A 27131-nucleotide genomic window follows, 5' to 3' on the forward strand; every position below is an offset into this window, starting at 1 on the left:
CGCACACTGCACTGGGCATCAAGCCTTAAAACCTGTACATTTGAGACATTTCATATCTAAGGTGTAACAACCTAGATATCGGATTCAAGAACATGTCCTTTAATGGGCACTGCCAATTATTGGGAAGAGACCAAAGCAGCCTCTACCAGTGACCAATCAGATACATGAGAGGGCCACCAGAAAGCCACAGAAATTGCTCAACCAGTGTTGTATAGCTTTTCTATAAAAAGTGTATCTCACGGTCTTCTTAGTACCAATTCAATTGTTAGTCACACTTTTTGTGACTAACAATTTAAATTTAAATTTAAATTTAAAAATACACACGTCTACTCTGTAGCTCTGAGAAAGGTATAAGGTATAATGAAGTGCCAGGAACGGTGTGCTGTCACCGAATGCTAGATTGCTACCCATTCTGTGCACTTAGGATTACAATTTTAAAACCTCGCAAGGAGAAAGATGGAAAACAAGAGCCCTTTCAGCTTTATTATTTCCCAGCTTGAATAATTTAATTGGATTTTATAATATCAGAAGGAATCAATGCTTGCTTTTAGCTTTTCTATTTTGGGTGAAAGGTAAGTCACTTTGAATATTCGAGGTAGTAAATTGTCACATAGAGAGACGTAACCATTAAAAATCACCACAGATTCTTAATGGCTTTTTGTAAAGAAATTCCCAGTAGTTTTCAGTTTAGGAAAAGTCTTATAAATGACACCAAATGAATCAGCTGCTAGAAGCTTACGCCTGGTCCAGGCAAGCCAATCAAAGTGGGCAGCCATACACAGTGCTACTGCAGTTACACACGCAAATAAGCAAGCAGTCAACTCTAAACCCTAATGGGATTTTAAATCATCACATAACCATCTGTTAGGTCGAGATCTGTCTTCAGATTAGAAAGGCTGCTTGAAGGCAGAGAGTGGAAGCGGGTGGCTCTTTGCCCTTTGAACTAGTGGGGACGTGTGTGCTTAGATCTATCTTCAGCTTTAGCTAGTTAAGTCTCTTCAAGCCCAAGAGAAAAGAGACAGGAGGGAGGGAAATGGAGAGGGAGGGAGACAAGTAAAGGAGAAAGATGGCAACTTCTGCCTGAGGACCGCAGAGCCGGGCGGCACTGGGGAGCCGGCTTGGTTTTGATGGTAGTTCTCCGTCTTCTCTGGGGGAGACTTAGGCACCAAACCTTTAAAAGGACAGGACCCTTCAGGTAATTTTAATGTGGCCCCACTATTGAGTGAGTGTGTTTTAGGACAGCGGATCTCCTTTTAATGTCCATCAGAACTATCTGGAGACCGTTTGAAGTCACCGTATGCTGTGCTCTTGTTTTCTGTCCCCGATTTGGTAGAGATGTTTACGTTTATGAATCCTTACACGTTTGCATTCATCTCTTTTACACGCGTTGATGCCTGGATTGCCTGCCCACTCGCACAGGTGTTCCTACGAGGATCAGAGGGCAAGCTTCTGGGGTCTCCCTTTCTAGCACATGGGTCACACTTGGTAGCAAGCGTCTGTACAGCTTTCATTGGTATTTTTAACACTTTCTCAGGTGAAGTTGCTGCCACTTTTGCTCACATTTCGACCGCTCGTTACAGAAGAATTTGGCTCTTGTCACACTTTTATATGGCAGCATGGGGTGCAGCTGTGAGTGATTTTTAGTGAGGCATGGTAAAAGCAGGAATAACTCATCTGCCTTCTTTTTTCTCCCTACATCCTTCAAAAAGGAAGTTGCCCCATCGATCTGACACTGCACAACCCCAATTAGTCTGCTAAAGTTGGTTAGACGCATTACCACTCCCATGCCACACCCAAACTTCATCCCTCCAACCACTAACCTTCTTTCTTGTCCCACCCTACTCAGCTCCGCCCCCAGCGGCCTCGCGGTTGCGCAGCAACGCGCACCCGCGGTTCAAAAGCGAGCCTGGTGGCTCTCTGCCACGCAGGCGCAAACGGTTGGGCGCAGAGCGGCCGGCATGGCCTTCGTCAACTTGGTGGTAAGGAGGCGGGTAGGCTTTGCCCACACCCTCCACGACGAGTTGCAGACTTTGATAGGAGCCCCCTTTTCACCATGGGTTACAGGAAATAGAAGACAGCCACGTGGGGGCTCTGATCCCATTTGAAAAACTGTGCAACCCACTCCAACTGAGTTCACCTAGGTTAGGGCGCCTAGAAATCCTGTAGAGGCAGGGTACCCTCAATCAGGATGACTTCCTCCGTGTTTAGGAAATACCTAGATTCATTCTCTCTCTCTCTTTCTCTCTCTCTCTCTCTCTCTCTCTCTCTCTTTCATTTTTCTCCTCCCTCCCTTCCTTTCTTTTCTCCCCCCACCCCGTGCCCCCCAAGGTTCTGTAAAGAAACCCTAGGCTGGCTTCAGACCCAGGATCCCCCTACCTAATAAAAAGCAGCCTCCAGCCCTAATCCTCGTACTTTATTGGAACATAGCTGGCTCGTGCTGTATTACTTCCTAACCCGGAATGATGAATCGTTGCCTCATGAGCTCCTTTCCTTGTCCTTTAACTTCTTAATGCTTACATAGGAAATACTCTAACCTGCCCGCCCTAAGTGCTGCTAAACCCCACAGTGGGAATTTACAGATAAAACTGCACTTGTTAGAGTCATCAAATGAAAAATCCCGAGTTGAAGGCAAAACCCAGTATCAAGAGATGCACATTTCCAGAAAGACAAGGGGCAGCCAAGATAGGTTTGTGTCTGTAAAAGTCTGTGTATCTATGCAGCATAAAAGATACCAGTTTTAGAGACATACTCATGTATGTTCATTTTATGTTTTAAGAAGTGTAAGGTATGGGTGCCCGAATAGAAGCTTTCCACTAATACCAGTTTGCCTGATTTTTATTGCCAATGAGATTTTTGTTGTTGTTGTTTTTGGGGTTTTTTTTTTTTTTGGAGATACAGGTAAGATGGAGGTTCAGACTATATAGTTTTAATAAAGATAACATGGAGAAAGCAATATAAAGTTTAACGGCCGTCCTACAAGAGAGACTATGTTCAATACTTATTTTGCTTTTGAAAAGTTGTATTTTATTGGCTTCTTTTGGACTGCTGCTGTTATCCTCCAAGGGCAGATCTTAAAAGATGTTTTTAGCCCTAGGGGTTTCCCCTGCAGCTTTTAAGTGTGATTTTTCTAGCTGCAGTGAAAACAGCAGCCTCAGCTCAGAAGCCTTTATCAGGGTAGGCTGAGAAGATGAGCTCTTCTGGGGCCACTTAGTCTTAATGGGTATGCCTGCGAACATTTAAATGTTACTGATTGGCCTATTCATAGACTTACCCTGGATCTTTAGAAGGATTAGTTTAAAGTGTGCTGTTCCTGGAGTGAGAGTATTTTTTTGGGAAGCATGAACAAAGCAGTCCAAGAAAGCCTCCGTTTTCATTTGGGCTGGATCAAGCAATTGAATTGTAAAGGCAAGGCCAATCCTGCTTTCCTCAATGCTCTCTCTCTCTCTCTCTCTCTCTCTCTCTCTCTCTCTCTCTCTCTCTCTCTCTCCCTCTCTCTCTCTCATGCATGCATGCACGCACGCACACACTAGAAAGGCTGAGTAGTTTTTTCACATTTCACATGCTTCTGCTTCTTCTGCTGTTGGTCCAATAGGTAGATTCTGGCTAATTTTGTTCTGTGGCTTGGTCTGAACATCTTGGGTTTGTTGATGGCTTATTAGTGACTTACAGGAAGCTCGTCTGGAAGCAGGGATGTGGCTGTGCTTTTGCTTGGCGGAGCTCTCAACCACCCTCTCTCCAGGTCTGCTGTGGAAGCAGGGCAGGCTTTGGCTGTCCCACTTTAAAGGTCTGAGGCGTCTTTACACCTGTGGTAGTTCACTAATAGTGGCTACTTTGAGAAAATGGTAGATTGAAAACGGGCTTATTTCCAGCTGCTTTCAATTTCCCGTTGGAAGAGAAGCAGGAAAGTTAAATACACAAAAGCCAAGAGGTATAAGCACAAGTATGCCCACATATCTCAAGATCACCCCAGGCTCCTTGTAGTCCTGTGTGCAGCCTTGTGGATAGAGGCCTAAAGGGATCACAGGCCGCTAATACAATTTATAAGGAGCCACAAGTGCGCTGGGGGCAGGATGTGCTTAATAACCCTGTGGTAGACTGAGGGTTAGAGAGTGTATCTGCATGTCTTTTAAGGCAAAAGTATTCTGCTTGAGGATTAAAATCTCTTAACAATTGTTTTCCTATAGCCCAAGCTCTACCAATCTGTAATTGAAGACGTAATGGAGGGCGTGCGGGACCTGTTTGCTGAGGAGGGCATCGAGGAGCAGGTGTTGAAAGACCTGAAGAAGGTTTGTGCTCACAGGACCCGCTCGTTACATCTTCACAGCCTGACAAGTCACACTTCCTGCCTTCAACTGTGTTAGGATGTGTTCCTTGTGCTAAGCACTGAAAGTATAAACCCTTAAGAAAAAAAAAAAACAGTGCATTATCATAGTGATTGTTTTTAAACAACAAAAATATAAAAGTTTTTTTTTTTTTCTTTTCCCTTGCAGCTCTGGGAAACCAAAGTTTTACAATCTAAAGCAACAGAGGACTTCTTCAGAAATAGTGTGCCAGCGGCGCCACTTTTCACACTCCAGCTGCCGCACGGCCTGCCACCAACACTGCCATCAACAGGTTGGAGAGAGTTAGTCAAAGACTATGTTTTCAGAACAAATTCATATGTGTGATACTGTTTTTTAGTCAGGATAATTAATGTTCTTAAGGTAGAGAGGGCTTCACCTTTCTATGATTCAATTAGAGGAACACAGTGTAATGTGTTGATTAAAAAAACAAAAAACAAAAAACTAAGGTTGTTAAAACTAGTGTTTAAAAATTAATTTGGTAAAACTGACGACCATTACTCCAGAGAAACTAAGGGGAAACTAAATTTGTAAGTTTAGAGTGTCTGCTATTATTTCTATGAAGTCCACTGGGTGTTTTGAGGGAGTGGTCCAGTGGGAAAGACAGGTCTGGAAGGTTTGTGTTTGTTAGCTCCTCCTCCTCCTTTCCCTCCCTTTTGTCCCCTCCCCTTCCTTCCCTCCCTCCCCTACGTCCTCTCTGTACCCAAACCCATTATTGTATTGGAAGCAAAACAGAGGAAGAAGAATATGGAGATAATTCAGGCCCTCTTATAGTTTGGGCCATACAAAGTACTAGAAAGGGATTAACTGTATACATTTTATTTTATTATTGCACTTACTAAATCTAGAGCTTTGCTTTTAAAGAAAAAAAATTGCCCAGATTTATGTGTGTCAATTTAGACTGGTAAAGACAAATTAAAGAGCAAAGGAATACTAATCTATCTGGCCTTCATTTCTTTCTTTCTGGTTCCTCGAAGCCCTAGGTTGCTGGAGCACACATTTGGGCATATATGCATCAATAAGTTCTATTGGTTTTAGTTGAAGTGCATGAGCATAGTGTTTGTAACAAGGATGGGTAGTATTTGGATTACACTGTCAGTAATAATTATTCTTTGTATGTTTGGGAAAATTTTTATTTCAATCATGTCAGCCCCAGTGAAAAGAACACATCTGTCGGTGGGACAGGGACAGACACAGCTCTGCACCGTTACCCACTGCAGGCTGAGGACCTGCTAGGGTCCTCAGCTCAGCTAAAATGGGATCCTTGGCTTCAGTGCAGAAAAGAATTTCCAAGGGAAGCAGAGAGTGGGTTTATGAAAACACTGTGTATACACACACACACACACACACACACACACACACACACATACATATCCTTTTAAATGAGTTTAATTCAAGGTGATAATTCTGAACAAAGTTGAAACAGTAGGTTCTGCCAGGATCTGAGATTGGATTTATTTTATGATATTTACTTATTATTTATTCTTTTATGTATTTACCAAAATGTATTACAATGTTCAGTAGGCTTCAAGATAGTGATAAAAAGCAAGAGATGTTCTAACTGGGGGGTGGAGGAGGCCACCTCCCTTCTCCCAGGCAGGAGTGGAGGAGGCCACCTTCCTTATTCCAGGCTGACTGACCTTGACTTGCCTTCTGAAGGTCTCCCAGGGCAGAGCCTTCCCTGCTGCCTTTATTGTTACTTTCTCTTTCCTTCCATTCCTCTTTTCTTTTTTCCTTCTCCTGAAAGTGTTATCTTTCCCACCTTGGCCTACTTCCTGGGCTGTTTTAGGGGCTCCTGGCTGCCGTCTTAGCCTGGCGTGGTGCTGAAGCCTGTTCTGCAGACCCTGGTCCTGTGCTGTAGCATTTCTTAACAGATGTTAAGATGAGGGCTGAGAGAAGGTGTAGGATGGGCTCCCACAAGAGCTGGCATATACAAGGTTTTGGTGGGTTTGAGGCTTTTATCTTTGAAACATTGCTAAGTACTTAGATGCTGTTATAGGTGGTTCCTAAGAGGTCCCTGACAGGCGTCCAGTTGATATGGTGACACTCCAGAGCAGGGATGCGGAAGGTGGGAGATCTCTCTATAAACAGAGTCAATAGTCTTGTTTGAGGTTTCCAGAAATGTTTTGGAAAAGGAGTAAGGTCCCACTTGAGGTCAGACATCCTGGGTTGTTTCTAGTTTAACAAAAATACTTTGCTGTAATAGGACTATTATCCCTGGGCAGGCAACCTTCACAGGAAATGTTAATTTTTCTAGAATTTTAAAAAATTATTATTTTATTTCATGTGCATGGGTGTTTTGCCTGCATGCATGTCTGTGTGCCATGTATATTATATGTATGGTACCAGTGGAGGTCAGAAGAGAGCAACAGGTCTCCTGGAACTGGAGTTATGGGTAGTTGTGAGCCACCATGTGGTGCTGGGAATGGAAGCAGGGTTTTCTGAAGGGCAGCCAGTGCCTTTGGGCTCTGAGCATCTCTCTCCAAGCCAAGGCTTCAGCTAGATTCTTTTTGCCTCGCACCTTCCATTAAAAACAGTTGAAGTGTGGCAGCAATTATGAAAATGAAATAAATTAGTAAATTAATATTGAATTGCCAAGCATAAAATTTCTTACTAAGCTTAAAATTATGATACTGCTCTATAAGGGTCGGCCATTGGAGGACTGGAGGGATGGCTTAGTGGGTGAGGGCTTGCTGTGCCAGCATGAAGCCAGATCCTAGCACCCGTGTACAGATCTGTGTGCGCTCTCGTGAGCGTCCTTTAACCCTAGAGCGGCGAGGGATGGGAAGAGGAGGCTCCCATCCTAGCTGCAGGTCAGTGAGAGACTATTTCTCCAAAAACAAAAGACAGAGAGTGATAGAGCAGGACGCAGGGTGTTCTTCTGTAGCCTGTGCGAGTAGACACATACATGGGCATATATAGCACATATGCCAAACACATATATGTGCATATACCACATACAAACACCAACCACGCTCGCATATGCCACATGAACATATATCACACACATATACCACACATGTATATATACCATACACCCACCATACAATGCCCATACCATAGATGTACATATATACGTACATTACACACATACACACCCTGTCATACATGTGTATATACCTTACACATATAGATATACTGCATACATAATGTGTATATTTTGCTCACATATCATATAAACATGAGCACACACACACACACACACACACACACACACACACGATCATGGGAGTTTTGTTGTGAATCTGGCTGGCTGAATCTGACCGGCTGACAAGTTTTTAATCAACAGTTGTTTCTTTGCACTTTCGTTTTGCCCTCTACTGGTTTCTCAGGAGATTCCCTTCACCAACACCCTGTTTAGCAATTTTGCAAATCTCAGTTTTTTTCCCCTTTGAGGCAGGAACTTATCCTAGAACTAACTCACTATCATCATCCAGGCTGGCCTCAAACTCGGTTATCCTCTCTCTGAGCTTCCGAGAGCTGGCATTACAGTAATGAGCTACCATGCTCAGCTATGGAGCCTCTGGTTCTCAGTTAAATAACCCTGAAGGAAGGTTCTTAGAGTTGAGATTGTGGTGGGGGTGGGGGTGGGGTGCGATGCATAAGGAGGAGGAAAGCAGTTGAATGTCTTTTAATCAAAGGCACAGTTAAAAGCTTGTCATTTTTCTTGTCATTCACAATTGCAATACTCCATTTTGCCCGGAAGATGGTAATATTATCAGTGATTTAAATCTCAAAACAACCTGGCAAAGGCTGGCTCGAGCTAGATTTCACTCAGCACCTTATTTTTGATTCTGTCTTAGAAGTTAGGATAATAGAAATAATTACATTTAAAATAAGACAGCTTTTCTTATTCTCTTCCTTGAAATTTACAATGAAGAGGCTTAGGAAGGAAAGTGCATTACAGACCCTGTTCTTTCTTATTTGTCTTCATTCTGGGTACCCTTCAATAAGAGTCTCAAAATAAATAGCCTCATAAAATTGAAGTACTTCTTAATTGTATCTTCTCATGGTATGCTCTAAAAAGCCTGATTAAAATAACTTAAACTGCTACAATCTTTTTATTTCTTCTGATAACGAGCTGAAACAAAAATCTACAATTGAATAAGTCATTTACATCTGTCAGTTCTGTTTTTACAGCTTGTTTACTTTGTTTTTTTTTTTTTGGCTATATTATTCACTTCTGAGGAATATTCTGTGTTACTAGTTTTCATCATTTGTTTTTTTAATTTTTAAATATGGATTTTGGGCTGGGAGGTTACTCAGTGGATGGTGGCACCTGCTGCACAGGGCGGGGACCCGTGTGCAGCTCCCCAGAATCCACACAGAAGCTGGCAGTGTGGCAACTACCTACACATCTATTGTTGTCCCTGCATGGAGGCTTGAGGGCAGCTTTGTGGAGTCTGCCCTCACATGGGTTCTGGTTATCAAACTCAGGTGTCCCGGCCTGCACAATAAGCACCGTTGTCTGCTAGGCCAGCTCCCTGCCCCGCCCCCATACCTATTTTTATCTTAAATTTTACTGTATGTATTTAAACTGGGTAGCATGGTGTTCTGATCTACATAGAGTGTTGATGTAGGTTATGTAAATTAGCATGCCCATCACTTTAGAGTTAACCTAATTTTTTTAAAGTGTGGCAAGAATCTCAAATCTACATTGATAGCAAAACTCTGAAGCATAACTCGATATTAAGAAGGGCCTCATGTTGTACATTTTGAGTCTAGCGTTCAGCATGAATGCTGGCCAAGCATGTAAGGTGTAATAACAATTATGGCACAAAAGAAATATTTAGTTATTCATTTATTTTATTTGTAACTTTATTTTTAAAATTTATATATTTACATCCCAAATACTGCCGCCTCCTAGGGTTACTTCCCCATGTCCCCCTCTTGCCTCTGAGAGCCCCACCCCAGTATCCCCTACCCTAGTGTATCAAATCTCTGCAGGTTTAGGAGGATCCTCTCTCACTGAGGGCAGGACAAGGCAGTGCTCTGCTGCACGTGTGCCGGGCTTGGGGGAGGGGTGTCTCGGAGCAGCCCACACACGCTCTTTGCTTGGTAGCTCAGTCTCTGGAAGCTCCTAGGGTCCATATTAGTTGGCACTGCTGGTCTCTGTGGGGTTGCCATGCCTTCAGGGCCTTCGCTCCTTCCCCTTCCTCTTCCACACTGGTCCCCAACCTTAGTCCAATGCTTGGCTGTGGGTGTCTGCATCAGTCTCAGTCAGCTGCTGGTAGAGCCTCTCAGAGAACAGACAGCTATGCTAGGTTCCTATCTGCAAGCACAGCATAGCATCACTAATAGTGTCAGGGATTGGTGCATGCCCATGGTGTGGGTCTCAAGTTGGGTCAGTCACTGGTTGGCCATTCCTTCAGTCTCTGCTCCATCTTTGTCCCTGCATTTCTCTGAGACAGAGCCAATCTGGGGTTGGAAGTTTAGTAGGTGGGTTGGTGTCCTCATCCCTCCACTGGGGCTCCTGTCTGGCTATTGGAGGTGATTTCTTCCGGTTCTGTATCCACATTGCTGGGCATTTCTGCTAAGGTCATCCACATTGATTCCTGGGAGTTCCTAGAGATTTCCCCCACCCGCACCCTGGGTGGCTGCATATTTCCATTCATCCTCCTGGCCCTGGAGGCCTCTCTCCTGTCTCTCCTCATACCTCATCCTGTCCTCCTATGCCCTCCCCCTCCCTTCTCCCACTCAGGTCCTTCTTCCTTCTGCCTCTCATGGCTATTTTGTTCCCCCTTCTAAGTGGGACTGAAGCACCCTCACTTGGGCCTCCATTTTATTTACCTCCTTTGGGTTTGTGGGTGTATCCTGGATATTCTGTACTAATATCCACTTATCAGTGAGTACAGACCATGCATATCCTTTTGGGTCTGGGTTTAACTTGCCGAGGGTGATATTTTCTAGTTCCATTCATTTGCTTGCAAAATTCATGATGCCTTTGTCTCTGATAGCTGAATAGTATTCCACTGTGTAAATGAACCATACTTTCTGTATCCATTCTTTGGTTGATGGACATCTGGGTTGTTTCCAGTTTCTGGCTATTACAAACAAGGCTGCTATGAATATAGTAGAACACGTGTTCTTGTGGTATGGTGTAGTATATTTTGGGTATATGGCTGGGAGTGGTATAGCTGGGTCTTTAGGTAGAACTATTTCCATTTTCCGAGAAACAGTCAGATTGATTTTCAGGGTGGATGTACAAATTTGTAATCCCGCCAGGAATGGGGAGTGTTCCTCTTTCTCCTCATCCTTGCCAGCATCTGCTGTCACCTGAGTTTTTGATCTTTGACGCTCTATAGCCCTCCCACGGCCACAGAGAACTGGGTACACCTGTAAGGAGAGCTGGGGATGAAAGAGAACGGGCCGGCGGGCAAGAGAAATAACGAGCCAAGACAAAGTTCTTTCTGATCAAGGCTCAGTGTTTAATGTTTGACTCTAAATATACAGGGGACCCATCTCTGTTTGCCAGGATCTTGTCACAGAACAAGCTCATTGGCTCAGCAGGTAGCTGGCTTCTTGCTGGAAGCTGCTGCTGCGGCAGAACGATAGACCTCACCTAGGTCAGAAGGCTCCACTCTAGAGGACTAGGCCAAACAATTAAGCTCTTCCCCGCCCCTCAAGGCTGGGGGTGAGGTGGTGGGGGATGGTGGGGTGGGGGTGGGGGATGGTGGGGTGGGGGGTGGGGGGAAGGTCACACCATTCTGATTGGTGTAAAGTGGAATATCAGGATTGTTTTGATTTGCATTTCCCTGATGATGAAGGATGTTGAACATTTTTTAAGTGTTTCTCAGTCATTCAAGATTCCTTTATTAAGAATTTTCTGTTTAGCTCTGTAGTCCATTTTTAAATTGTATTATTTTGTGTTTTAGCATCTAACTTCCTGAGTTCTTTATATATTTTGGATATTAGCTCTTTGTAGAATATAGGGTTGGTGGAAATTTTTTCCCAATCTGTAGGTTGCCATTTTGTCTTATTAACAGTGTCCTTTGCCTTACAGAAGCTTTTCAGTTTCATGAGGTCCTATTTATCAATTGTTGATCTTAGAGCCTGAGCCAACTGGTGTTCTGTTCAGGAAATTGTCCCCTGTGCCAATGTGTTCAAGGATATTTCCCACTTTCTCTTCAATTAGATTCAGTGTATCTGGTTTGATGTTGAAGTCCTTGGTCTACTTGGACTTGAACTTTGTGCAGGAATAAATATATGGATCTATTTGCATTCTTCAATATGCAGACATTTAGTTAGACTAGCACAATTTGTTGAAGATGCTTTCTGTTTTTTGTTGTATGGATTTGGCTTCTTTGTCAAAAATCAAGTGTCCATAGCTATATGGGTTTGCTTCTGCATCTTTGATTTTTTTTTTTTTTAATCACTATTGCTCTACAGAACAGCTTTAGGTCAGGGATGGTGACTCCCTGGAAGTTTCTTTATTGTTCAGGATTATTTTGGGTATCCTTGTTTTTTTCTATTTTTCTATATGAAGTTGAGAATTACTCTTTCAAGATTTGTAAAGAATTGTGTTTTAATTTTGATGGGGATTGCATTAAATCTATAGATGATCATTTACACTGTTATTTATTTATTTATTTATTTATTTATTTATAACCCCAATGCTGCATCCACTCCCCAGTCCTTTTTTTTTTGATATATTTTTTTTATTTACATTTCAAATGATTTCCCCTTTTCTGGGTCCCCACTCCCTGCAAGTCCCATAAGCCCTCTTCCCTCCCCCTGTTCCTCCATCTACCCCTTCCCACCATTTACACTGTTAATCTTACTCACCCATGGGCGTGGAAGATCTTTCCATCTTCTGATATCTTCTTCGATTTCTTTCTTCAGGGACTTGGAGTTCTTGTCATAGAGATCTTTCATTTGCTTAGTTAGAATCACACCAGAGTATTTTATATTATTTTTGGCTATTGTGAAGGCTGTTGCTTCCCTAATTTCTTTCCCAGTCTGTTTTTCATTTGTATAAAGAAGGCTACTGATTTTTTTTTTTTGAGTCAACTTTGTATCCAGCCACTTTGCTGAAGTTGTTTATCAACTATAGGAGTTCTCTGGTAGAATTTTTGGGGTCACTTATGTATACTTTTACAGGGGTCACATGTCAGATATCCTGCATATCAGATATTTACATTATGGTAGTAGCAAAATTATAATTTTGAAGTATCAATTAAAATAATTGTATGGGGCTGGAGAGATGGCTCAGCGGTTAAGAGGACTAACTGTTCTTCCAGAGGTCCTGAGTTCAAATCCCAGCAACCACATGGTGGCTCACAACCATCTATTATGGGATCTGATGCCCTCTACTGTTGTGTCTGAAGACAGCTACGGTGTACCTACATATAATAAATAAAATAAAATAAATCTTTAAAAAAAAGAATTGTATGGTTTGGGAGTCAGCACAGCATGAAGTACTGTGTTAAGGTTTGATGTGTTAGAAAGTCTGGGAATCATTGGTTTAATCAGTCATCCCCCTCTCTCCAGCTCCTTCCCTTCAACCGTCCATCTCTCCCTTTTCTTCTTCCTTCTCACTGTGAGTCCTAGTTACTTTTCTATTGCTGTGATAGAACACCATGACCAAGACTACTTAAGAAAGAAGCATGTTGGGCTGGAGAGATGGCTCAGCTGTTAAAGGCTAGGCTTACAACCAAAACTATAAGAAAGAAGCATATTAAGTTGGTTTACAGTTTCAGAGGGTCAGAGTCCATGATGGTGAAATGAAGAAACAGCTGAGACCTCACATCTTGATCCACGACCACTAGGCAGAGAAAGAGACCCACTGGGAATGGCCTGGGTATTTTTGGAACCTCAAAGCCCTCCCCAGTGACTCACCAACAAGACCATACATCCTAATCTTTCTAGACAGTCCACAATCTGGGAACCAAGTATTCAAATGTGTGAGCATCTGGGGCCATGCTCTTTCAAATTACACACTGTGTGTCAGGGATTGGCTTCAAACTTGTGATCCTCCTGCCTCAGCCTTCTGAGTACAGGAATTTTTAGGCACTTGTCACTCTCATCATACCCTTTTCAATTTCACTTTAAAAATCCCTTTTGGGGGCTGGAGAGATGGCTCAGCAGTTAAGAGTACTGACTATTCTTCCAAGGGTCCCGAGTTCAAATCCCAGAAACCACATGGACTCACAAACATCCATAATGAAATCTGATGCCCTCAAGATGCCTCTTTGCTACAGTGTACTTAGATATAACAATGAATAAAATCTTTTTAAAAAATCCCTTTTTGATTAGAGGTATAGATCTTTAACCTTCTTGATTGAGGTTATGCATAAGTATTTTTTTTTCATTTTTAGTTGTATAAATGTCTGTTTAGTATGTGTGTGACTGTATGCCATATGTGTGATGGTGCCCAAAAAGGTCAGAAGAGGGTACTGACCCCTGGACTGGAGTTACGGATAAATATGAGCTGATATGTGGTTGCTGGGATTTGAATCTGGGTCTTCAGCAAGACCAACAGGAAGTCTTAACCACAAAGCCAACCCTCCAGCCCCCAGTATTTGCTTTTTAAAATGCTGTCATGTTTTGATTTCTTTTTTAAGGTAGGTTGTTTTTATTTAGAAATACAACTGACTTTTATGTTGTTGTTGATTTTGGTTTTTGGTTTTCAAGACAGAGTTGCTCTGTGTAGGCTTGACTGTAGTGTAACTAACTCACTTAGTAGATCATCTGGTCTCTTACTCAGAGATTCTCCTGCCTCTCTCTCCTGAGTGCTGGTATCAAAGGCATGTGACACCACCACCTGGATCTCAATTGACTTTTAAAAATTGACTTGAATCTAAAACTTTATAGAACTCACTGATTCATTTTTTTGTGGACTCTGCTGTTTTCTGTGTGTTGGTTTATATCATTTGTAGATAGAGCTTTCTGATTTCTGAATTGTTTGATTTTTCTTTTCTTAGATGATCTTCCTAGAGTGTCTGGTTTGGTATTGAACAAACATGGTGAGAGGTGGACCCTTTGGAAGATCACGGAGAAAAAGCTTATAGATCCCCATTTTTTGATGTCAACTAGAAGTTTTCATAGTCCTTAAACAATTTGTTGTTTATTTTTCATTGTGTATATGTGTATGTCTTTGTGTGGGTATATGGATGTGTGTGCAGGTGCCTGCAGAGGCCAGAAGAGGGTGCTGATCCTCTGGAGCTGAGCAACAGAACTGAACCCAAGGAGTGCACTCAGTGTTGAGCCAGTTCTCAAGCCCCTGTTGTTTGTAAACTGTTGCGATTTAAAAATTTACTTATTACTGTATTCATGTGTAGAGTATATATGTATATATGTGTGAGTGTGTGTGTGTGTGTGTGTGTATGTGTAGGCCATAAGACAAGTTTCAGGTTGGTTTTCTTCTTCCACCTTGTTGAGGCAAGGACTTTTTTTATTTCTGACATGCTACGTATTTGTAGCTTGCTTTTGAGCTCCTGGATGTTTATTATTATTATTATTATTTCCATCTCCCATCTTGCTATAAGAATGGTGGGATTACAGATTCATCCTAACACATCTGGCTTTTTATGTGGATGGGTTCTGTAGATCAAGCTCATATGTCAGGGTTATGTGGCAAGTATGTTCCTGCTAAGAAATCTGGCTGGCTTCTTCTGCTTGCTTTAATCAAGAAAAGGTTGACCAGATGGCCTAGCAGGTCAAGGTATGTTGTATGAATTACTTGAATCCCAGCCTGGGGTTTCTACCCGTCCTTTGGTTTATTGAGTTCCTGGATGAAAGACACATTCACAGCCTTTATATTTACAATAAACCTTAATCAGCACAAGAACTGGGCAGATACTCAGCCTCCATGCTATTAGAATTTACTTTCCTATTGATAACCCTGAATTATTACTTACTACTTACTATGTTTCATCTGGGATGTTCTTAATTGTAGTTGACCAGCCCACAGGGCCACATTTTTTATGGCTCAACTAATTCATTAGGACTGCTTCTTCTCCTTTCTGCACCTTCTTCCTCAAGTCCGCAAAACCACACTCCCTTGACTCTTAACCCATAGCCTCTTCTCCTCCTTCCTCTCTTCATTCTTCTTCCTCATGGTCCTTTCCCCAAAGCCCATGAAACTTTAACCCTGCCTATGTCTCTTCTGCCCAGCTATTGGCTGTCAGCATCTTTATTCATCAATCAGAATTAACTTGGGGGAAGGGTCATTGGGAGCCTCAATTGAGAAAATGCCTCCACAAGACCAGGTGAGCCTATATTCTCTTAACTAGTGATTGGCGTGGGAGGACTCAGCTCATGGTGGATGGTGCCATCTGTGAGTTGGTGGTCCTGGGTTCTATAAGAAAGCAGGCTGAGCAAGCCACGAGGAGCTGTATCCCTCCGTGGCCTCTGTGTCAGCTCCTGCCTCCAGGTTCCTGCCCTGCCTGAGTCCCTGTCCTCACCTCCTTCAGTGATGGACTGTGATGTGGAAATGTTGGTTTGGTCATGGTATTTGCACAGCAGTAGTAGCCTTAAGACATGTGGCTCACATATTAACATTTGTATAAACTCAAAATGAAATCAGGTAGTGCTATAATGTATCAGAATTTTGGTTGTGTATTAAAAAAAAGGTACTTACACATTTTAATATAGTTGAATCAGATTATGATGTTGAACATTTTTACATTATGCTTGTAGAATTGAATTCTTGCTATTATTATAAAATTTATTGTTTTGAATTTAATGTTCCTAGAATACATCTATGGAATCTAAAATTATAATACTTCATTTGAATCAAAATACATATTTAATGAAAAGTTACTTGGTTATGAAACAGAGTTGAGTATTTTAAATTTTTAGCCAAGCTTAACTTGTGAACCTCATATTAAAGTTAAGTGGGGCCTGCTTAGAATTTTACAATTCTGTCAGTTCTGGCTTTTATTCTGAAGTCTATGAAGTAGCGTGCTCTTATCGCTTTGTTTGATTCCCTTAAACACAGAGAGATGTCCTTTAAGAGTTTTTACAAGGGACTTAGGAGAGAAGGTTCCTTGCTGGTTTTCCTCAAAATTCAAATGCCAAAGACCATTCTGCAGCCTCCAGCCTTGCCCGCCCCGGCTGATCACGACATCAATTCCTTCGAGTTCCTGCCTCTCCAGTCGTTTTGTCATTTGGCTTTTCTAACAGAATGCCTGCTAATAAGCCAAGCCATAGATGAGCCGAGGATGAATATAACCGTGTGATTCGCTACCCATCAGTCCATAGCCTCACTTGTGTTTCCCATGAAGAGGATGGGGAGCATTGAGTTGTTTGTTGTGTGTTTTGGAGCCATGGTGTAGCATCAAAAACAGACCTTGGGACATTTTTCCCTGGCGTAGTATGTGCACAAAGAATCATCACACTCAACACATACATGGCTATGTAAGCATGCTAAAAAATCCTGCCTTTATTACAGGCAAAACGGCATTGGTTTTAAACATTACTTTTAATTTATCATGGCATTCTCATTCACGTATGCCATTGTCCGTGGTTGTAACTCAGCCCTTCACTCTGACCTCTGTCTCCATTTGACTCCCCCACCACAGTCCTGCCTGTCTAGTGTCACCACACCCATATGTGGCACACAGGCTTTAAATCCTGGTTTCCCATGAGAGAAATCATGAGCGATCTGTCATTGTGAGTGACTTTGTGTCATGCAAGGACTTTAAGTTTTACACGGTTCCTTGCAAATATCAGAATTCCATTTTTCTTTTTAAAATTCCATTGTGTACATGCACCACATTTTCTTTTTAACATTTTATTATGTGTCTATGTCTGTATGTGAATATGTGTGCTCATATGAGTGCCAGAGGCCAGAGATACCAGTTTCCCTGCCCCACCCCACTCCGCCCTGGAGTTGGAGTTATAGAGGAGCACTTGACATAGGCATAGAATAGAAGTCCAGTCCTATGGAAGTGCAGAGTGCTCTACTCCTCACGACATGTCTCCACCCACTTGCCACACTTCCTTCTCTCATGGCTGGTGCTCATCTTGGCTTATGTGCCTTTTATCAATAGTGTCATCTCTAATATGTTCTGATGACATTCTTTCCCAGGTGAAAAGGTTGTCAGGGAGCTTAGAGCTTCCTTGACTTATCAAAGACAATTTATATGTTTCATTATAGATTTCTTAAGTACACTCTGCTTGATTTTAATGAGAGAGGTAACACTGATAACTTAAAATAATTTAGTTGTGGAGTCTTTAAAGTTGCCAGGAAATATATAGTTCAATACTTTTCCCCTCAGATGGAGCCAGTAAGTTTAGAATTTAACTTGGTCTAACATGACCTATTGAAAATATATTAAAAAATGTATAATTGACTGTGATCAGAATATATTATATAAAACTTAATCTCAATAAAATATATATTAAAAATAAAATTACCAACATGTGGCAATGTAAAGAGTAAGTTCTAACGCTGTGTCCACCTTGTTCTCCGTGCAGCGTCCTTGCTGATCCCAGCTGGCAGAACTCTCCCGAGTTTTACGCCAGAAGACCTGGTATGTCGCTGGTCCCTTCACTGAGGGTGCAGAACCCTGAGCACAGACATAGTGCATGGCCCTCAGCTTGAATGGGAGGAGATGCGGGAAACCAGAGGCTCAGCTGTGGATCCTACGCCCCAAGAGCCTTGCAGTGACCGAGTCTCCCAGTTGCCAGCCTCAGTGAAGTTATGCATCAAAGTTAGGCCATTCCAGAAGTTATAGTGTGTGGGGATTTAATGTGCTATGCAATAGTACATACTTGGTGCCCCTTAAGTAGATAATTTTGATGCATTTTTCCTCCTGATTTTCTTTTCTTCAAGAGTAGAATAATGGTTTTTCATTTTGTTTAAGTAGACTATTTTACTCAATTTTTGTTGTTGTTTTTACTTTGGTGAAGGAGAAGTATTTTTTCTCTCTATGACTTGGAGGCAGGTAATAAAATTTTATGTGTTTATAGAAATTGAGTAGTTTTCAGATAGAGAGGAACAATTCCTTTTTCACATTTCCTTCGCATACCATGGCATTGATGGTTCTAATCCACGATCTGTTTCACACTGTGTTTTAACCCATGGACTGCCTTTCTGGGATGTGAATCTTAGCAGGTTGGCTGATGGCCTTTATTAAGATCGCACTCCTGTGAGGGTTTCCTTGACAATAGCTTTGCTTTGACAAGAGACCAATGGGACATCTAAGTCTTTGAGATTTATGGAAACATCATTTTCCTTGATTACAGAGATACTATGCTGTGAAAAAAATAAAACAAAATTCGCAAGCAAACTGTGAAAGAGCCTACTTTTCAAAGATAACTATTGTAATTCTTTAAATGTATTCACTATTTCCTGAATGCTCTATTACGTTTCAGGATACACAGCAGAATTGCTTTCTATTTCATTTCTGCCAACTTACTCTCTCCCCCTCCTCCACTTCCTTCCCCCTTCCTGTACCCTCCCTCCCTCCGTCCCTCCCACAGTCGGCCCCCTTAACTGACAATGAAGAACTCTCTGTGAGTGAGGGAAGACCTGCCAAAGTGGATTGCCACTGTTTAATTAAGCAATATTTTGTTGATGGGGTATCTAAATTATTTCTATTTTCTCATGTAGAATTATTACTGTTTATATTTGCACACGTCTGTTGTTTGTGAGATAATCAGGCCAATTACTAGAGGTTGAATTTCTGAGACAGTGGACATGCATATTTTAAGTTATGGCGCTTGCAAAATTGTTCTCCCAAAGAATTGTCCCAGTTAGCATGTGCTCTTATACAAATAGTCTGAGAAAATCAGTTTCTATCACAGCCTCACCAACCCTGCATGTGACTTATGCCAACGTAGAGTATAGCTCTTGTTTCAAAGGGCAGAGAATTTATTTTGAGCCAAATGTGAATGACCATAGGCTAAGAACATGGGTACAGTCTTCCACAAGTGTTGTGTTCACCACAGAGATGTTTACGGCCTTTGATAGTCACAGAACAAAAGACACAAGTCAGTGTATTTAGTAAATGCATGACAAGGACATCAGGCAGGCAGGTTACAGAAAAAAAAAAGTGACATCACTGTTGTAGATTTTGGGTGCTGTTTGAAGACATTCTCAGCTTCTAGATTGGGGGAAGCTGTGGCCTTATCATAGGTTCTACCTGTGAGCCAGAAAGTGTTAGAGCCATAGGTGGTGTGGTCATAGGCAAGCTGGTGGGTGATACACGGCTACTGCAGGGACTAAGGGAAAACTAAGAGAGCTCTGGCTCCCAGGCCGCAGCATTCAGCTCTCTACAGCGAAGAGGTTCTAACCAGCTACTCATTTTGCAGAATCCTTGACAGCAATCTGGCCTTTTCAGGAAATTAGTTCATACATATCTCCTACATTTTTACAGATCTAATAGATAGAAATGTTTCTTTGACTTGCTATAGTGGGTTTTTAAAACCATAAATTTAATGATATAAAATTATACATTATAGATGTATTATTATATCTACTTTAAGTACAACTGAAGAACAGTGTAGAGTCTGGAAGACTCGTAAACAGTTATGGGTCTTACATTTGACCCTTGAGAATTAGTGTCCAGGCACAGCTGCGCATTGAGTCCCTGTTACAGGATGATGTCCATTCTGGGCATTACGATTCACTAGCCCCATAGCTAACTACTGCAGTGGAATTCCTCTTAATGGAATGATTTGAACCAAATGTTAACGTGCTGTTTAGTCAGAGAGCTCAGCCTTCATTGTTAAGTGTGGTCAAATCATGGTCCTCTCAGAAATCATGGCTTTCACTCCCTGTGACAGTCTGGTGAAAGATATAATTCTGGTCCTTTTGTAACATTGTAATATCCACTTGTTATGTCTAGAACACCGCCAGCTGTGGTGCAAACTTTGCCTTTCCTGGCTATCCGATCCACGTCCCAGCAGGCATGGCCCTCCACACGGCATCTGGTGAGAGCTTTTCTAAGGGTCTTTGGTTTTAGCATGGACATTAAGTTATGCGATTTTTTTTAAATTACTTGATTTTTGAGAATTTCATACATTTATCTAATGTGTATCGATTGTTTCAACTGCTTTCCATCATGATTTGTAGTAAGTGATACACTGGAGGTGATAGGAACCTTTAATAAAACTTTTAAGGTAGACGTAAACAGCAGCGGCCCTTGCTAGAAAAGCAGCGTAGCACAGAAGACACGGAGCCGCGCCCGGCCGGCCCCTTCCCAGTTTTCCTTCCTACTCACTGCAGACCTAGTACATACTGTCTGCAATTCACACGAGTAGCTTCATTATTTTGTTTTTAATTTAAAAACTTAAATTAGGGACTGTAGAGATAGCTCAGTAGTAAGAGCACTTGTTCTTCCAAAGGACCTGGGTCTAATTCCCAGCATCTATCTGATAGCTCACAGCCATCCATAACTCCAGGGGATCTGACGCCCTCTTGTGACTTCCAGGAGTACTGCATGTATGTGGTGCACATACATATGTGCAGGTAAACACTCATACACATAAAACCAGTCTTAAAAAATTAACGAAACATTAAAATTGTTTATGTACTTGTGTCTGTGGGGGTGGGGATATGCACATGACCCAGCATGTTTATGGAGGTCAGGGGACAATTTGTGTCTGTTGGTTCTTTCCCTCTACTGTGTGAGTCCTGGGAATTCAACCTGAGAAAGCTTACTGCCCCATTCACTTCAACTTTAGCAAAATAAAATGAAAGAGTGTATCTGGTTTTGCAGTCTGCTGATCAAGGCTGACCAAGCCCGGCCTCCTTTCTTACTCTAGGGCTCATGGCTTAGTGGGAAAGGACATGGCTTGTGGGACCTTCTCTTGGCTTAAAAAATATGCCAGAGTTATTTGGGTTGCTGCAAAGTTTAAGTATCTAATAGAATGGTAAAAAAGGTTCCTTTTGAGTTGTTTTAAAGGAAAAGGGAAAGAGGCTTAAAAGATCATACTCTTCCTTTTGGATAGCTTTGTGTGATGCAAATCTACATTTTCTATGACTGCTTGTTAAAACTCCATTGTGTGCTAGTAACATTCATTTTTCAATCAGAGAACGCTCATGGAGCTCACAAAGGCTCCTGGTGGACCGTATGACCAAACTGTGCCAGTTAAAAACAGGAGAAAAGCCTAGAGTTAAAGCAAATATATTTTTAAAAAGTAATGGATATTTATTGCAGAACATATAAATTCCTAGAGACAACCACTATTAACATATAGTCACATACTACGGGTTAGGTTTTGTTTGTTGGTTGGTTTTTTCGAGGAAATGTGAATTCTCTTATTCTGGGCTAGGGAGAAGGCAGGGGGTAAGAGCTATTGCACAGGACCTGAGGACTTGCGTTCGAATTTCCATGACTCAGAAGACAGCTAGTGCTTGCTGTGTGGGGCAAAGACAGGAGGCTCACTGGGACTTCCTGGCTACCAGCCTAGCTCTTACCTGAAGGGAGTAAAGCAGACAGCAACAGTGCTGTCCACTGAAGTCCTTCTCTGGTGTCTGTGAGCACAGCCGTGGACATCACACACACACACACACACACACACACACACACACACACACCACAGACATACACCACAGACCATATACATCATACACAGCACACATACATGCATACATGCACACACATACCACACACAGACATACACCACAGACCATATATATCACACATACATGCACACATGCACACACACATACACCACACACAGACACACACCACAGACCATATATATCACATACATAGCACACATATATGCATACACGCACATACATACTTACATCACACACATACACCACACACACACTCACACATACAGATGCATGCATACACACATACATGCTCACATACATATACTCACACTTATACCATACACACACACACACACACACACACACTGAAAGAGAATTGTACTTACTGTTTCATTTTCTCCTTTTTAAGGTCACCTTTACAAAGTCAATGTACCAGTCATGGTGACACAGACTTCTGGGAGAACAGAAATTCTCCAGCATCCATTTCAGCAAGTCCTTCAGCAACTTGGGCAGCCTCCAGTAATACAGACCGCTGTGCCAACATTGCACCCGTGTTCTCTTCAAGCAGCAACTGAACAATCACACAGAATGGAAACTGCGCTGCAACAGCCGACGATTCTGCATTCTACTCCAGTGGACAGGAAACATATAGAAAACGCGGCCAGCGACAGGCGTGCTCTCCCTGGAAGTGAGCTGCGGCCCCAGGAAAGCTCTCCGTACATCGGCCTTCCGGGTGTGGGATTCCCTCCTCAGGTCGCTCTAACAGAGTCTAGCCTGGAGCCAGCGCTTGGGGTCTCGGCGAACCTGACTCAGAATCTGCATGGCCGCCCTTTCTCGCAGGGCGCTCCGGGCGCGCTCCACCACATGCTTGACTCACAGCTTCACAGCCTGAAAGACAGGATATATGGATGTGACTCCGTAAAGCAGCTGAGGAGAGTGGAGGAGCCCAGCAGCCTCCGCACCTCGGAGAAGGTAGGGCTTCGTGCTCACAGGTGCTGGCCTGTGCCTCGAGCTTCCAGGGTTTCTTTTGAGGTGTAAGATTAGTCAGAATTATATGTTTTGTTTTTCCTGTAGAAAATTGATTCCTTTTTTGTGGTGTCATGGCTAGTTCCAAATGTCAGTTTGAGTTAGGGGAAGAAGTGGGAGTTGCGTGTAATAAAAATACATTGTATGAAATTCTTAAAGAATTAATAAAATACATATATAAAACTTAAAGTCAATTTTCTAGCACCTCTGCAAGCCTAAACTCTCAGAGCTAATTCCACTTGTCCAGTTTAGTCGTATATAAAAACCAAAGCACCATGCTCCGCTAATGGACTAGTCATTCTCTTGTACAGCTTGTAGTCTGCAGCAGGGAAAAATTAAGGACCACCTGAGCATTTTATCTTTAGAATATTTTTTTTCTCCTTTCCTGCCCCCTTTCCCGTCTTCTCTTCTCCTTCTCCTTCCCCCCTTTCCTTTGTTTCCTCTTTTCTCTACCTCTCCTTCCTTTCGCCCTCCCTTGCCCTCCCTTGCCTTCCCCTTTCTCTTCCTCCCTCCTCTCTGTCTTTTATGTTGCTCAGATCAGACGGCCCCCAGGCCTGGTGGATCTTAGGCAGGCTCTGTGCTGCGGTCCTGTCTTCTAATAGTTCCAAGCTAGGAGGAGGACAGGTTCAGCGATGGGCTGTACACTGTGAAGAGAGTTTAAATGGCCGATGGCCTTGAGAAACAAGGCCTTCTCTCTGTGACTATTTCAGATGCTCATGGCCCTTGTTCCAGATACTGAGTTTGGTATAAAGAATTAAGATTAAAATGTGGGTTTTTGGTATTTTTCTCACATTTTCCACATAATACATACAACTTAGGAACTAAATACAGGCAAAACCAAGAAATTATGTGATATTTGGTTTTGAGGTAGAAGTAACCGAGCTATGCTTTTGTCCTCGGGTAATCGGGAGACATTTTCCCTCTGGGTTTTATATAACCCGTGCGTGTTTGAGGTTCAGTGGTTAAGGATGAAGTCTTCTCTATTAGTTGTCATGTATTTTATTTATTTTTCCTGATAGGAGAAAGTATGTTAGCTGTGGATGTTAATCAAGGATAGTTTAGGGGTCAGTTTGAGGCACAGCTTCAAATTTCACAGGTTAAAATTTCAGCTTGACTACTTATGGGCAAGCAATGGAATATTTCTCTCTGAATTCAGGTATAGCTTGTAACCGGGGAAGAGTCTTCACTTTGAACTTTGAGAATGACCAGGGAAGGCAGGGACAGAGCCTTAGGTTTTGGTGTGCTTTGGGTTGCACTGCATTGTGTAGAGTGGTGGCCGTGGTAGGGTTAGTCAGCAGAGCTGCAAGAACTCAGCAGCGTCGTCCCTGGGGTCTGGTGAGTGCTCCCTCACCTCCTGGCTTCTAGAGACCTGCCCTTCAGGTCACCATCGACCTGTGACCTTGAAAGATTAGCTATAGCACCTTCCTATGGGAATGTTTGGGGTGGGGGGAGATGTGCCCTGCATGTGGTTGGAAATATCCACAGTCCTGGGGCTCAGACAGAATAAAGGGGGAAGGAGGAGGAGGAGGCCCAGTTACCTGAGCACAAGTTCTCAGCTTCCTGTTAGCCAAGGTGAGTGGCCTCGTCCACAGTGTACTCCTCCTATCATGATGGCCTCCTTCACCTGAGGCCCAAATGCAAACCAGTGACCTCGAAACTCTGAACCATGAGGTCAAGTCAATCCTCTCCTCGGCTGAAGTGTTTTTCTTGGGTCTTTGTCACAGTGACAGGAAGTCTGAGCAGCACATGTGGCCCGTGGGAACTGCACGGCCCAGGCTATTATTGCCATAGTCTGTTAATGTGTAGCCAGTGCAGCCATATTGCGACGGATCTGTTAAGAATAAGAGAGATTTCATCCTGCCGCTGAAGAACTGGATTGCACATTGTTTAGTTGTAGACTGAGGGTAGGTATTGAGTTATAATTTAGGTTTCTTGTGCATCCTGTTATTACCCTGTCTTACCAGCCACTGAAATAACGCAGTCATTTCTGAAGTTGTGATGGTGGGAAGCTGGACTTGGTGAAGCTTTGTCTTAAGGAATCCTGTTTTATTTGTGTATTGTATTACATAGCCCCCGCTACCCCAACACACACACACACACACACACACATACACACACACACACACACACACACACACACACACACACACACACTTGACATCTCAGTGGAGTGGAAGATCTTGGCCACTGTTCACCTGGTTTGCTCTAGAGAAGGGAGGCTGAAACAGCTTCATTTCTTCGTCTACAGCAGAACTGCTGACATTTTCCACGTTCAGTTCACACAGGCTTTGTGGAAGAACGGATTCTGACATTCCTTTAACATTCAACAGGGTAAAAATACCAGTTGTTTTGGAGGGCAGCTGGCGTCTGATTTTAATTTCCATTCACACATTGACATCATTAAACAATTCTTATGCTGTGAGCCTTTTTCATTTTCAAGCTAGAACTGTCGTCTATGTAACAATGCAGGGCTGGTGCTTGGCAGCGTTTGAGACCCTGCACGCCGGTGGAGCCTCTGAGGCACTCCTGCCACAGCATGGGTTTCTCTGTTTGAGGAGAGAGCCCGTGATGTGGGTTTCAGCATGTGGCCTGCACTGCTGCTAGGATGAAGACAGTAATTCCACAAGTCTTGTCAGCTGACATAAAGCTCAGAGACTTTCAAACCAAGGGTTTGAGTTATTTTTTTCAACACATGTATCAAAAAAATGTGGACAAAGTATTAAATTCTGGAGTTTTCCAGCTTCTAAAGAACAGTACTTCATCTCTGGGTAGATGTTTGCGCTTTTTGGGATGGGAGGAAAGCCCCTTCATAACATCTCATTTGAAGGATTTATTGGTGGTGTTTGGCTGTGTGAAACACTTGAATCTTCCTGTGCATTGTCTTTCAGCATTCATTATGAATGCAGCTGAACATTATTGACTATTTTGGTTGTCTAGCCAAACCAGCTCTGGCTTTGACATCAGAGCCAGCAGCTGTGTGAACTTTCCAATTTTTGTTTCTAAAACTAGAAGTTGGAAATGAAAAACAAAAAACAAAACAAAACAAAACAAAAAACCAGATTGTTGAGGCTATTGGTAATAAATTTGAGTTTGTAAATTCCCTCTCACAGTAAAAAGAGCTTCCCTAGTTTAACAAAAACAGGATCTTACTTCAGTTGGAACTGTCCTGGAGAGAGGACAGGGAGGGAATGGAAGAGAGGAAGGGAGGGGCAAGAAGGGGAGTAGGGAGGAGTAGGGGGGAGGAGGGTAGTGTGGATGGTGCAGACACCTATGGGAAGTCCAGAAGGGGAGGACATCTGTGTCCTGTTCCATCACTTGTCCCATGAAACAGGGTGTCACTGAACTTTGAGCTTCCTGTTTTTCAGCTAGCTGGCTGACAGGTGAACTGGGCCTCCCCTCAGTGTGCAGGTGCGGCTTGAGAGGGTGCTGCGTCCCTGCACACTGAGCCAGGTCCCCAGCAGAGTCCTGGAGTTTGTCATATTACTAAACCAGCTTATTCTCAGTTGACAAAGTCCTGGAGGGGCTGTGATTGGTTTTGTACAAAAGATATTTGTAACTTGAGGTTATCTTGTTGCTGTTAAGATACAAAGCCTTATTTGGCATGTGATTCGGAACTAGGACTGACTTAGTAACTTCTTTTTAAAAAGTCAGATTTATTGAGGTATAATCTAAACATGATAAAATTCGCCTTTGTACAGTTTCTAGGTACACAGTGTGACTTCTGACAAACACAGGCAGTTACACGGAACAAGGTCAACGTGGGAGAGAACATTTGCATTATGCCCAGGCCTCCCCGTGCTCACTTGTGGTCAGTCCCTAAAGTCCCCCTAGATCAGTGTTCTTTCAGGATGGGGCTACCTGTCCAGATTGTCAATCAGCGGCAGTTGTGCAGGATGCAGGTGTCTTATTTAGGGCTCACTGCTGTGAACAGACACCAGGACCAAGGCAGCTCTTATAAAGAACAACATTTAACTGGGGCTGACTTACAGGTTCACAGGTTCAGTCTGTTATCATCAAGGCAGAAGCATGGCAGCATCCAGGCAGGCATGGTGCAGGAGGAACTGAGAGTTCTACATTTTCACCTGAAGGCTGCTAGCAGAAGAGTAGCTTCCAGGCAGCCAGGTCGAGGGCCTTAAAGCCCACACCCTTGGTGACATGCCTACTCCAACAAGGCCACACCTCCTAATAGTGCCACTCCCTGGGCAGAGCATCCCAGGAGGTTTATTAGCATGCTTGGGATTACTCTGTGCTGTAGCAGCAAATCAAACATCACATGAATGTATCCTGGCTTCCAGCTGGGCATTCAG

General features: G+C 42.8%; 1 protein-coding gene across 1 annotated transcript in view; it reads left to right on the plus strand.

Annotated features, from left to right (window-relative positions):
- Window positions 1–1958: 1958 nt before the first annotated feature.
- The window catches only part of Gtf2a1l (general transcription factor IIA subunit 1 like), a 36974-nt gene continuing 11801 nt past the window's right edge, over window positions 1959–27131 (plus strand). Inside the window, exons 1-6 of the mRNA XM_052186588.1 lie at window positions 1959–1979; window positions 4185–4286; window positions 4491–4614; window positions 17763–17818; window positions 20138–20222; window positions 22208–22770. Of these exons, the coding sequence (XP_052042548.1) occupies window positions 1959–1979; window positions 4185–4286; window positions 4491–4614; window positions 17763–17818; window positions 20138–20222; window positions 22208–22770 (951 nt within the window). The remainder of the gene's footprint in view (window positions 1980–4184; window positions 4287–4490; window positions 4615–17762; window positions 17819–20137; window positions 20223–22207; window positions 22771–27131) is intronic.

Source organism: Apodemus sylvaticus, chromosome 6 (genome assembly GCF_947179515.1).
Source record: "Apodemus sylvaticus chromosome 6, mApoSyl1.1, whole genome shotgun sequence".
Classification (NCBI taxonomy): Eukaryota; Metazoa; Chordata; class Mammalia; order Rodentia; family Muridae; genus Apodemus; species Apodemus sylvaticus.